The sequence below is a fragment of the Mauremys reevesii genome, linkage group 25 (assembly GCF_016161935.1).
Source record: "Mauremys reevesii isolate NIE-2019 linkage group 25, ASM1616193v1, whole genome shotgun sequence".
Taxonomy (NCBI): domain Eukaryota; kingdom Metazoa; phylum Chordata; order Testudines; family Geoemydidae; genus Mauremys; species Mauremys reevesii.
Window position 1 is genome coordinate 15,831,531 of NC_052647.1, and position 12,848 is coordinate 15,844,378.

A 12,848-nucleotide genomic window follows, 5' to 3' on the forward strand; every position below is an offset into this window, starting at 1 on the left:
GGCCTGGCCTGGCACTGGCTTAGGGGCGGTCACTGGATTTGTCGAGGTGCCCGTTGGATGGGGGTGAGCATCCCCTGCACCCCCTGCTCCCACACAGGCCCGGTCTGAGCCCAGCACCTGCTTTGAGGGGGATTCCTGGGCTGGGGCGTGCTCCCACCATGCCCAGCGAGCACAGGTGCGCTGCCCCTCTGGGGGTGATAGACCAGGGGTTCAGCCAGGCCACCTGACGCCCCCGCTGAGGGGGTGGGGGGTGACTGGCAGGAAACTGGCTCTAGCCTGCGGCCAGGCCGGGCTTCTCAGGCCCTGAGAGATGTGAGGTTAACGCCTGAGGGGACGGGCCTGGGTCTGTCTGATGGGCACCAGCTCTTCAGGCTGGAGGTGGCCAAGCAGCCTCTTTCCTAGGCTCTAGCCACCTCTGCTCCGAACTCCCCTTCCCTGGGGTGACCAGCCGGTCCCTGGTGATAAATGGAGCCGGTGGCTGCCTCTCTGCCCCCGCCTGATAAGAGCTGCGCTCATGTCACCGCCCCCAGGCGCAGAGTTAAATCAACAAGTCCCAGGAGGGGTCAGCTTGGGGCCTGGGGGAGGCGAGGGAGCTTGTGCCTTCTCTGCAGCCGGGGTGAGTCCTGGTGGGAAGCGGGGAGGCGAGTCCTGAGGCTGGGCGTGATGGGTACCTGCCTGGCAGCCTTAGCACTGGGCTGAGGAGCTCACCCTCGGGTGGGGGCTGAGATTTACGGTGGGGCAAGCCCCTGGCCCCTCCAGGCTGTGCCTGCCCAAGGGCAGCCAGTGCCAGCAGAGCCCCTCTGCCCTGTTCTCACGGGCTGGTGCCAGGAGGGAGGGGCTGGGCCTCAGAAAAGGAAGCGAATGGGACTGTAATTAGCTGGTTCCCAGCCAAGGTTTTGCAGGCCCAGCATGGGGGGAGGGAGGGGTGATGGCTTTACGCCCGTAACACGGGAGCTTGGAGACCAGGGGAGAGGTGGGAAATAGAATCTGCTCCTTCCCAGCTCTCACCAGCACCGCGCCGCACTGAGAAACGTTCTCAGGCAGCGGGTGCTGGCTGGGTGCTGCCTTGGGCAGGGCAAGGGGTCCCCAGAAGGCTAGTTCTGCTCGAGGGCCGGCTGGGAACAGCTGTGCCTGTGCAGCTACCCACTCCCCACACCTCCCCTGCATGAAGACTTTCCTCTGGCTGCAGAAGCTGTTCACTGGCCGGCAGGGGGCGCTGAGTTGCCTGGGGGTGTGGGCCAGGGGGGCTGGTTGTTGTAGGGTAGCTGCTCCCCACACGGCTGGGGCTGAGAGGGGGAATTGCTGCCCCTTGCCAGCCGCTGGGGCGGGTTCCTGGGTGTGAACCGTGCTGGCAGGGGTATGGCCCCAGGAGAGATGACTGATGGAGTCTTGCACTGAGAGGTCACAGGTTCAAAGCCAGCTGCCGGTAGCACTTGCCAGAGTTTGCTCCTGTTTCGTGGCTGTGCTGGGTCTGTCTCTGGTTTGCAGGGGTTGCGTCTACACAGCAAAATGTGTCTCTACAACTGGCAATAACTAGCCTCACCCCCCTCCTTCCCCTGGGGTCTGGGGCTGTACGGGGACTGGGCTGGTTCCCAGTGGAAGTTAGAGCAGTCTCAGGGCTGCTCTAACGTACCCTGCTGGGACATGCAACACAGCTATAGGGTGGAGCCCTCTATCCCTCCCTCGGTCTGCCACCTAGCGGTCAGGGCTAGTGTATCGCCCTTCTCCAAGCTCTAGGTCTATGACAGAACAGCCCCCGGGGCAGGGACAGGGGGCGGGGGCTGTCAGTACCTGGACGCTGTTGGAGCAGTGTCCCAGGACCTTAGCCCAGGGTAAGCTCCTGCATTAAATTCCCAGCGACGAGCAGCCCCGGGGCTGGGGGCTGTGGTGGGATTAGGCTGTAGGTGAATGTCAGTGGGATATTTAATGGTGGAAAGATGGTACCCACCTCCCCTCCCTCCTGGAGCCGTAGGGTGACCAGACAACCTGTGTGCCGGGGCTGGGGGGTAATAGGAGCCGCTATCAGAAAAAGGCCCCAAAGTCAGGCCTGGCCCTCTGAACTCGGGACATGTGGTCACCCTGCGTAGCCCTGAGCCCCGTGCTGCTGCCAGGGGAGAGGAACTAGGTCCTTGGCGGTTCTGCCCCCGCCCGGGCTGGGAACCGGAGCTGCACCCTGTTCCCAGCCGGGCCGGGCCGGGCCCCGTAAATCACTGCACCCGCGGCTGGGCTTTGCCCCGATCACCCCATGGGGAGGGGGAGGGGTCTCAGGTGAGTTTGCAGGTGCCCTGACGAGCCCCCCCCCTGCACCCCCAAATCCCCCGCCCCGGGGACGCTACCCCGCCCTCGCCTCTGGCGTGGGAACCAGGGGGCACGTGCCGCGCCTGCGGCAGGCCCCGCCCCCCGCCGGGCCCCGCCCCCCGAGCGCGGCCTCTGGCCCTTTAAATCGCCGCTTCCCCCTCCAGGGGGCGGGGTTCGGCTCCACCCCTGATGTCACTCGCCGAGGCCACGCCCTTCCCCGGCCTTAAAGGCGCAGGCTCGGGCCGGGGGGCGGTGACGTTCCTTCCCCCGCGCGCCGCGCTCACAGGTGGGAGAGGCGGGGCGCATGGGGGGCTCGTGGGGTAATTGCGGGGGGTAGCACTGGGGACGGGGGCTCAGGGGCTCGTGGAGGTTGCAGGGGTGCCGGGGGTGTGGAGGTTGCGCTGGGGGCAGGGTGCTGGGGTTGCCTGGGGCTGGGGTACATGGAGGGTGCTCTGGGGACAGGGTGTGTGCCTGGGGTACATGGAGGGTGCTCAGGAGACAGGGGTCTTGGGGGCAGGGGCTGGGGGTACATGGAGGGTGCTCTGGGGACAGGGTGCTTGGGGGCAGGGGCTCGTGGAGGTTGCAGGGCGGGTGCTGGGTGTGTGTGTGGGGTTGCAGTGGGGGCAGGGTGCTCTAGGGTGTGTGCCTGGGGTACATGGAGGATTGCAGTGAGGGCAGGGTGCTCAGGGGTTGCCTGGGGTTTGGGGGGCATGTGGCGGGTTGCAGTGGGGGCAGGGTGCTCTAGGGGTGTGTGCCTGGGGGGTACATGGAGGGGTGCTCAGGGACAGGGGTCTTGGGGGCAGGGGCTGGGGTACATGGAGGGTGCTCTGGGGACAGGGTGCTTGGGGGCAGGGGCTCGTGGAGGTTGCAGGGCGGGTGCTGGGTGTGTGTGTAGGGGTTGCAGTGGGGCAGGGTGCTCTAGGGGTGTGTGCCTGGGGGGTACATGGAGGGTTGCAGTGAGGGCAGGGTGCTCGGGGGGGTTGCCTGGGGTTTGGGGGGCATGTGGCGGGTTGCACTGGGGGCAGGGTGCTCTAGGGGTGTGTGCCTGGGGGGTACATGGAGGGTTGCAGTGAGGGCGGGTTGCCTGGGGGTTGGGGGGCATGTGGCGGGTTGCACTGGGGGCAGGGTGCTCTAGGGCTGTGTGCCTGGGGGGTACATGGAGGGTTGCTCTGGGGGGGGTTGGGGGGTGTTCTGGGACTCCCTGGAGCTCTGGCTGTACATTGTTCCTTCCCTAGTGGGCGCTAAGGCGCATTTGGGGGTGGGGGCAGTAGGTGGTTCCCTTCTCCCACCTGTTCTGGGTGCCCCCAGGCAGGGTCCAGACAGGGATTTACACCCCACATCGTGACCCCCTTCTTCCTCCCTGTGCAGTGCCCAGTTGTATGGGGCGCCTGGTCCCCAAGCGTTTGGGGGTCTCCAGGAGATCAAACTGCCTGGGGCTTCAAACTCTCATGCCATCCTCCTATGGCAGAGCCCCCCCACTGGCTGATGGGGGCAGGCGCCCCCATGGCTGTTGGCGGGGATGGTTCCGGGGGGGGGGGTGACTCTATCTGGACTGATCGGGTCCAAATTCCGCTGTGCTCCCGATCCCTCCCCCCCAGCCTGGGCAGCCTGGCCCCCAGCTGACTGGCAGCTGGTGAATCTTTAGTGGATGTTTTCCCTCTGGGGGGAACAGGGGGGGGCGGAGCCCAGCTCTGACTCTGGCCGATCCAAGCACCTGCCTGCAGCCCCGTTTCTCTTTCGCCCGGTTCACAAAGGAGTCGCTGTCGCAGGGACTAGATCCCAGGGCCGGGGTGGCTGCAGGTTCCTAAATCAGCTGGATCCTGTGGTGCCGGATGCCCAGAAGCGGGTGTTGACTTGTCCAGCTGCCTCGTCCCCATCCCGCCAAAGATCCGGGTGTTCGCCCCGGGGGCTGTTTGAACACAAGGTCGCGGGCGGGCGGGCGGGGGGGTTAAATCCAGCCTGGCTCTCGCTGTCTGTGCTGCGCCGCGGTCCCTCCCCTGGGGGGTTGGAATGGAAGGACAAGACCCGGCGCCGCTACCGTCCCCGGGGATTTCGAATCCCTCCCTTGTCGCTAAGGCGAGGGGAACAGTTAAGGGCAGGTTTTTCTGCCCCCCCCCCGCCCCCGGGCTCAGAAAATGAGGGAAATACAGCCCGAGCGGCTAGGCCAGGAACTCTGCCACGGGCTCGGCTGCCCGTTCCGGCCACTGGCTGAATGTCCTGCCCGGCGGTTCCGCTCCGCGCCCAGCTCCTCCGGCGCGGCTGGGAGGATCGGCCCGAGCCAGCCGCGTCCTGCCCGGTCCCTTTGCTGCCTGTTCTGGGGGCTCCGGCGAGGACGTGGCTCCTGGCCGCTGGGCTCAGCGTTGAGCTGGGAGCCCCCGGCGGAGCGATGCTCGTCGCTGTGGGGTCTGGGGTCCCTGCACCGGGAGGAGGAAGCTGCTGCGTGTCTCCCCCCCCCCCTCCTCCCCGAGGGACTGGTCCTGCCTTGCCTGCTCGGGTGTCTCGGGTTCATGGCTTGGGGCCGAGGTCGTTTATCTCTTGTTCTTTCGCTCCCTGCACAGGTCCGGCGGAGATGCTGCTGCTCAGACCCATTGTGAGAGGACCCTGGGTCCTCCAGAGAACACCTAGGTATGAGAGAGAGAGAGACTGCAGAAATCACTACACCCCCCCCCGCTGCTCCCGCCCTGGGCCCCCCAACACCGCTCCGCTGGTGAACCTCAGCCCTGCCCTGCAGCCCCCTGCTAGCCCAGTTCCTGCCCCCCCCAGCTCTGCCGGTGCCCCTCACTGCCCAGCCCCGGGCTCTCCCCGCCCCAGCTCTGCCCGTGCCCCTCACTGCCCAGCCCTGGTCTCCCCCCGCCCCCAGCTCTGCCCGCGCCCCTCCCGGCCCAGCCCTCGGCTCCCCCCCGCTCTGCCGGTGCCCCTCACTGCCCAGCCCCGGGCTCTCCCCCCCGCAGCTCTGCTGGTGTCCCTCACTCCTGACCCGCAGCCCCCTGCTAGCCCAGTTCCTGCCTCCCGCAGCTCTGCCGGTGCCCCTCCCGTAGGGCGCTAGAGTGAATTTCCTTTGGGATTCTCTTTAGGGCAGCTGCCGCTTTGACACCTTGCCAGGATTTTGCAGAATCACCCAGCGGCTCTAATCTGATCTGGGTTGTAATCTAATCTCTGCGGTCCCCCTGCAGACAGCTCGCAGCCTCAGCCCCCGCAGCCCAAGCCAGAGAGCAGCGGGTTTTATCTGGCAGGGGAGATCCCTTTATGGCTCTGTGGCTGGCGTTATCTTATCAGACCTGTGGCAGGGGAACACTGGGTTAATGTTCCACCGGCTGCTGGACTGGGAAGGAGCCCATGGACCAGCTGCCGAAAGCTGCTCCCAAAGGGAACCTTTCACGGGCCAGAGGGCACCCAGGGGCTGGAGGCTGAAATGCAGCCACCTCTGGGGTGGCAGGTGGCAGCTGTTTAACAGTTGCCTAGCAAAGGAAGGGCGCAGGACCCCCTGGTCGGGCTGAAATTACAGGTGGTGTTTTAGGGAGGCAGAATATATTTAGCTGGGTTGGAAGCAGGCCAGGAACGTGTGGGGGGGGCGGGGGGAGAGCGCCCCTGGCTGAGCCCCACCCTGCAGCACTGCGCCTCCCTAGTGCTGCAGTGGGATCAGCCCTGTGCAGAGAGCGCCCCCTGCTGCACAGTCAGTAGATGGCAGGCGAGCCGCACTGGTGCCCTGGGTGTCGGGGAGGTCGCTGGGGGATTTTTGCCCTCACTTGAGTTCTGGTTTCTCCCCCAGGTTGGCAGCTGTAGCCTGGGGGTCCCACCCACAAGCCTGCACTGCCTGGACCCCCTCCCGCACTCATGGCACCTGGAGCCCGGGCGACGGCAGCCGGAGATGGAAGGTCACCGCCGTGGGGGCTCTGCTGGGCCTAGGCGCCGGCCTGGCCTACGGAGATCACCGCCGGCGGGTGAGGAAGGAGCTGGGACCAGCGTCATGGGGAGGGGCCCGTGCTGTGCCGGGAGGGGTGGAAGCAGTGGGTGGGGAAGCAGAGGGGGCTGGGGCTCAGCTCTCTGTCTCAGGGCATGAAGGTGGCTTGAGAGCTGGATGGGCACCTTGGGGAAGGAAGCATTGTCTAGTGGTTAGAGCGGGGGGCTTGGGAACCAGGACTCCTGGGTTCTCTCCCTGGCCCTGGGAGGGAGTGGGGTCTAGTGGGTTAGAGCAGGGGGGGCTGGGATCCAGGACGCCTGGGTTCTCTCCCCAGCTCTGGGAGGGGAGTGGGCGCTTGTGGGTTAAAGTGGGGGGACTGGGAGCCAGGACTTCTGGGTTCTCCCCCCAGCTCTGGGAGGGGAGTGGGGTCTAGGGTTAGAGTGGGGAGGGAGGATTGGGAACCAGGACTCCAGGGGCAGAACTGGGAGCAGAACCAGATGTGCTGCGTAGCCTGGGGTGCATCCCTTCCCCCCCAAGGCGGGTGAGGGGCCGGGCCCTCGGAGGCCTGCGGTGGATGTTGGCGGACGCACACTCGAGCCCCTCTCCTCCTCCCTGCAGGCGGCGGAGGCCGAGCCAAACGCCGAGGCCGTGCCCGGGGCGCCGTACCCCGTGTTCACCCGCCAGGAGGTGGGGCGGCACCGCAGCCTGGCCGAGCGGGTCTGGGTGACCTACGGGGGCGAGGTCTTCGACATCACCGACTTCGTGGAGCTGCACCCGGGGGGCAAGAGCAAGATCCTGCTGGCGGCAGGGGGCGCCCTGGAGCCCTTCTGGGCCATGTACGCCGTGCACAGCCAGGAGCACGTGCTGGAGATCCTGCGGGCCTACAAGGTGGGGGAGCTGAGCCCCGAGGAGCAGAGCCAGCCCAGCCAGGGGGACCCCTACTCCGGGGACCCCCCTCGGCACCCCGCCCTCAAAGTCAACAGCCTCAAGCCCTTCAACGCGGAGCCGCCGGCCGAGCTGCTGACCGAGAACTACCTGACGCCCAACCAGCTGTTCTTCAAACGCAACCACCTGCCGGTGCCGGCCGTGGACCCCGCCAGCTACCGGCTGCAGGTGGAGGGGCCTGGGGGCCGGGGGCTGGCGCTCTCGCTGCCCGAGCTCAAGCGCCGCTTTCCCAAGCACGAGGTGACGGTCACCCTGCAGTGCGCCGGGAACCGCCGGTCGGAGATGAGCCGCGTCCGGCAGGTGAAGGGGCTGGAGTGGGGGGTGGCGGCCATCAGCACGGCCCGCTGGGGCGGCGTCCGGCTCCGGGATGTCCTGGCGCACGCCGGCTACGGGGAGGAGGAGGAGGAGGCCGGGGAGCAGCACGTCTGCTTCGAGGGCCTGGATAAGGACCTGAGTGGGGCGGCCTACGGCGCCTCCATCCCCTACCGCACGGCCATGGGCCGCGGGGCCGACGTGCTGCTGGCCTACGAGATGAACGGCGAGGAGCTGCCGCGGGACCACGGCTACCCGCTGCGGGTGGTGGTGCCGGGCGTGGTGGGCGCCCGCAACGTTAAGTGGCTGGGTCGGGTCTCCGTGAGCCGGGAGGAGAGCCCAAGCCACTGGCAGCGCAACGACTACAAGGGCTTCTCGCCCGCCGTGGACTGGGACACGGTGGATTTCACCACGGCCCCCGCCATCCAGGAGCTGCCCGTCCAGTCGGCCATCACGGAGCCCGCGCCGGGGGCCACCGTCCCGCCCGGGGAGCTGACGGTCAAGGGCTACGCCTGGAGCGGGGGCGGGCGCGGCGTGGTGCGCGTGGACGTCTCGCTGGACGGCGGCCGGACGTGGCGCGTGGCTGAGCTGACGGGCGAGGAGCAGCGGCCGGGCCGGGCCTGGGCCTGGCGCCTGTGGCGGCTCACGGCCCCCGTCCCCCCCGACGCCGCGGAGCTGGACATCGTCTGCAAGGCCGTGGACGCCAGCTACAACGTGCAGCCCGACACCGTGGAGCCCATCTGGAACCTGCGGGGGGTGCTGAGCAACGCCTGGCACCGCGTCCGCGTCACCGTGGCTGAGGATTAACCGGGGAGGGGGGAGCAGGTCCCGGCCGCTCAGTGGGCACCAATGGCCTGCGGCAGCATGGGGGGGGGGCAGGGGAGACATGCGGCCCCCCCAGTGCCCTCTGCCCCCTCCTCGGATGGATCGAGATGGGTGGCAGAGTCGGGGAGGGAGTCCCTGAAACGGATCCACCCTGCCCCAGGGGGAGCTTGGAGAGGCCGATTCAGGGACAGACCCTCCCGCAGGCCCCTCCAGGGCTCCCTTTCCGTGGGCCTGGCCTGGGAACGATCCCCTCTCTGGAGGGGCCTGATGAGCAGCGACCCCCAGGGAGGAGGCGGGGGGACAGCCGGGCTGGCCCCAGGGTGAGCTAGGAGCCAGGGGCTGCAGCCCTTGGGGAGATGAGTTTGGTGGGTCTCGGCCTAGTTCCCACGAGGATGGGGGAGGGGGGCCTTAGCACTGAAATACCGTTCCTGCTCGCCCCAAGCGGCCCCCCCGCCCCCCCCGACCGGCCTGCGGGGACGGAGCTTATCCCTGGAGGCAGGTCCCCCCGGCTTGGGCGGGGGCAGGGAGAGGAAGCTGTTCCTGGCCTGGAGCCAGGATGGCAGTGCCCAGTTCTCCCGCTGGTGCCGTTATTCCTGCCCACGTTTCCCCCCCCCCGCTCCCCCCATTAACCTGGCGTAAAATCCACTCCCCCTTCTGGCAGCCGTCTCCTTCTCCCCACCTGCCCTTGGTGCCCGTGCCGGCCTGTGCCCTCCACCTGCCTTCAGCCCGACGTGCCTTCTGGGTTAGAGCCCGTTCATCCTCTGCTCCCAGCGCTGCCCCAGCACTCGCCTCCCTCCTGCCGCGTAGCTGGCCTGTTCGCCGACCGATCCACCGCGTCCTCGGCTCGCTCTTCCCGTCCCATCCCCGGTGCTGTTCCGGGCCGGGCCAAAGTCCGATTGCTTTACGGCTGCAGGGAAGTGTCAGACGCAGGCGGCCGTAAAGATTGTGCCGCGTTTATGGACTCGTCTCGTTCATTTACAGGGCAGCTGGCTACCCACCGAGGCTTTGTGGGGTTAACTGTTGCCTGGGGTCAGGCTGAGGTTAAAACCCCGGTGGAAGTCAGGGCTCCCTGATCTGAGTTCTCCTCGCAGCAGGAGCTGAGCATGAGTCTGACGAGCTCGTGTCTCGGCCAGGGGAATGATCTGATTTCTAAACGGCTCAAACCACCCCAGCCATGCTGCCTAGCCTGGCTCTGCTGGTGCCATCTGCCTCGGGCTGGGATCAAGAGCTGGGTGAGGGGATTTTCCTCTGATTCCCCCCCACTAGGAAAATGCTACATAAATGTCCCCCGTGCTGTGGTCGATATCAGTCTGCTGAGATGTTAAAAGTCATAAGCCGTACGCTGGCCGGGGATTCTCCACTAGGATGTGCGGCTTCCACAAAGTTCAACTTTTTTCACCAGGAAAATTTCAGGGTTTTTTTTCCCCTGACATTTTTCAATTTTCTGTTGAGAAAATTTGTAAATAAAATCTTTTGTCTGAGGCTGGCCTGACTCTGAGCCGTCCGGTTTGTCGAGCTCTACTCTACGTTGCAGGTTAGTTCAGCGTTAATCTGCACCCAGATGAGCAGTGCCTCCTGGTGGTTGTGATTTTGGTGCCTCATCCCCCATTCTCTATGGTCCAGCTACCTCAGAACTACTAACTGGGGCATGTGACCGATTGCTGAAATCAGCCTCTGGACCAGATGCCCGGCGAGTAGCTAATGTGATGCTGATCTTTAAAAAAGGCTCCAGCGGCGATCCTGGCAATTACAGGCCAGTAAGTCTAACATCAGTACCAGGCAAATTCGTTGAAACTACAGTAATCTTTGTCTGATAATTCTGTTCTTTAACATGATATGTTGGGGAAGAGTCAACATGGTTTTTGTAAAGGGAAATCATGCCTCACCAATCTACTAGAATTCTTTGAGGGGGTCAACAAATCTGTTGATACACTGTACTTGGACTTTCAGAAAGCCCTTGCCAAGGCCCCTCACCAAAGGGTCTTAGGCAAAGTAGGGAGTCGAGGGACAGGAGGGAAGGTGCTCTCACAGGTCAGTAACAGGTTAAACAATGAAACACAGGGTAGGACCAAAGGGTCAGTTTTGATAGTGGAGACAGGTAAATAGCAGGGTCCCGCAAGGATCTGTACTGGGACCAGCACTGTTCAGAATATTCATAAAATGATCTGGAACAAGGCGTAAACCGTGAGGTGGCAAAGTCTGCAGATGCTGCACCGTGCCTCAAGCTAGTTAAGTCCAAAGCTGACCACGCAGAGTTACAAAGGGATCTCATGAGACTCTGAGGCACTGGCTAGGCAAGAAACTGGCAAATGACATTCAGTGATGATACATGCACAGTGATGCACCGTGGAAAACACAATCCCAACTCTCCATATCAAATGATGGGTCTAAATTAGCTGTTACCAGCGATCTTGGAGTCATTGCGGATAGTTCTCTGAAAACATCCACTCCGTGTGCAGCGGCCGTCAGAAAAGCAAACAGGACATTAGCACAGGGGCGAGATAACACCAACAGAAACTGTAACGCTACCGTATAAATCCAGGGTAGGCCCACACCTTGAATCCTGCGGGCAGCTCCAATTGCCCCAGGTCAAAAAAAAAAAAAAAAAAAGGCCGGGAAGGCAGAGCAGAGCGCTGCCCGCTCTCCCCACTCCCTGCCTGCTCAGATTCCAGATTTCACACGTTTTCACGGCTGGGAAGGTCCAACCAGCACGGCCAGTGGGCAGCCGATGCAGAGCAGGTACAAGGCCCTGACCCCAGTGTGTGGGGAGAATACACAGAGCTGGCTTGTCCCCCGCAGGGGGGATAAGGGCACCGTCGGGCCTGCGATGGGAAGAGATGGGCCCGCGTCGGCATGTCGCGGCCCCTGGGGAGGGCTGTGGACACGGGGCCGCTCGCAGACCGGTTGTGTTGAAAGGCACCAGCTCCCAATGCTACGGGAAGGAATGAATGGACCGAGTGATACTGCACCCTGGAGGGGGTGCTTCTGGGGGCTGCTGAGAAGCTCTGACACCCCCCCCCTTTGGCTAACCCACCAAACCAGCCCTGAGCTGGGCGGGAAGGAGCCCCCCAGGGGTGTGCTCTGGGCTCGCCGGGAGCCCGCAGAGGTGGGGTCAGGGTGGGCCGAAGGAGTGATTGTGGGTTGGTGCCAGGATACGCCCACCCACCCGCCCAGGAAGGACAAGGACACAAGGGCACGCTTGGTGGGTCTGGTTTAGAAGGGGCGAGGGGTGGCAGGAGCCCGAGTGCAGGGAGAGGGAGGGAACGCGGCATTCCCGCATTCGGGGGCTTGTCCTCTCACAGGCAGAGCAGAGTGCCTTGGTGAGGGGCTGACAGCTCAGTGGGACCCAGGAATGCTGAGGAGTGTGTGGGGGTGGGGGTGTCAGGCTGTGCCACCAGCTGGCCTTGCCCGGGTTTGACTGACTGTGGGGGAATTCTCCCCTCAACAGAGAGCATGTGATAGAGACTCTGGGAGGCAGCAGGGCCTAGTGGAGAGAGCCTGCCCCCGTGTTTATGCAGCACCTGGCACAGCGAGGTCCAGTCACACTCGAGGCATCTAGATTCCCCTGTAACGCGAGTGGCAGGCGTAGCGGATCTGAGCCAACCTCCCTTGGAGTCAGCGGAACTCACGTCCACAGGCTTTAGATCGGGCCTGTAAACAACCACCCTAGAAACTGGGCTATTCGGCCTGGCTCTGAGCCAGTGACAGTGATTCATGGCTAATGGATTCATTGGTATGTGCTGCATGGGGGGCGGGTGTCACAAGACATTGAAATCAAAGGGCGGGGAGGGGGAGCTAGACCGGAGACCACTGCCTATTTTAATAATCAGGGGAGGCTGGGAACCGTGGAAAGCTGCTCTGCAGCAGGAAGATGTGCCACCACTGCAGCCTTTCCATGGGCCTGTTCATAAACAAATGTTACCTTCCTTCTCTAGCAGTTTTCAGCTGCTAGCGCTTTCTAGCCTCTCCACCCGCCACAGAAATGCAGCCACCGCTGGGGTGGAACGTGGCAGCTGTAGAACAGCCCGTGACAAGGCTGCAATGATTCCAGGTGGGGGAATGAAGAGGAACATTGTACACCATTGAAACGACAAAAGGAAACAGACTATAACGATCCGGGCCAGGGCACTGAGGCGAATTCAGACTGTGTCATGGGGTCTTTGTCATCTATCTCTGGTGCTCCGATTTGGACCCAGATCCTCAACGTGCCTCACTCCCATTGACATCAGCCAGCACTGCCCATCTGGCCTCATTGGATTGCAATGGGAATTAGGTGCCTGCCTGCCTGAGGATCCAGCCCTCAGTGAGCGCCAAGGGAAGACTGCCACCTACCGAGCCACCAACGCACTTCAAGTGATGAAGGGCCGCAGGCTGCTTAGGGAGAAATGCGGATGAGCCTGGCTACCGAGGAATCAAACCTGATCCCCGGGGTAACTGACAGAGCATCATTCACCCAGACCGCAGCCATCGCTGTGTAAACAGCAGGGGCCTAACAATAACATGATGTAGCCAAGAGAGGGTCCCCTCACTTCATGGCACATAAGGAAAAACTCCAGCTTTCCTGCCG

The 12,848-nt window shown here is 63.9% G+C and overlaps 1 protein-coding gene across 3 annotated transcripts; it reads left to right on the plus strand.

Moving 5' to 3' along the window:
• Positions 1-568: 568 nt before the first annotated feature.
• SUOX (sulfite oxidase) lies at positions 569-9,767 on the plus strand. Of its 3 annotated transcripts, none has more exons than XM_039513683.1 (4): positions 569-616; positions 4,857-4,923; positions 6,068-6,239; positions 6,818-9,767. In XM_039513683.1, the coding sequence occupies exons 2-4, from the start codon at positions 4,868-4,870 to the stop codon at positions 8,261-8,263; spliced, it is 1,674 nt and encodes a 557-aa protein (XP_039369617.1). In that variant the 5' UTR covers positions 569-616; positions 4,857-4,867; the 3' UTR covers positions 8,264-9,767. The 3 variants fall into 3 exon arrangements, with proteins under 3 accessions (XP_039369617.1, XP_039369616.1, XP_039369618.1); XM_039513682.1 differs by lacking the exon at positions 569-616 and adding an exon at positions 2,483-2,584; XM_039513684.1 differs by lacking the exon at positions 569-616 and adding an exon at positions 4,334-4,386.
• The last annotated feature ends 3,081 nt before the right edge of the window (positions 9,768-12,848 follow it).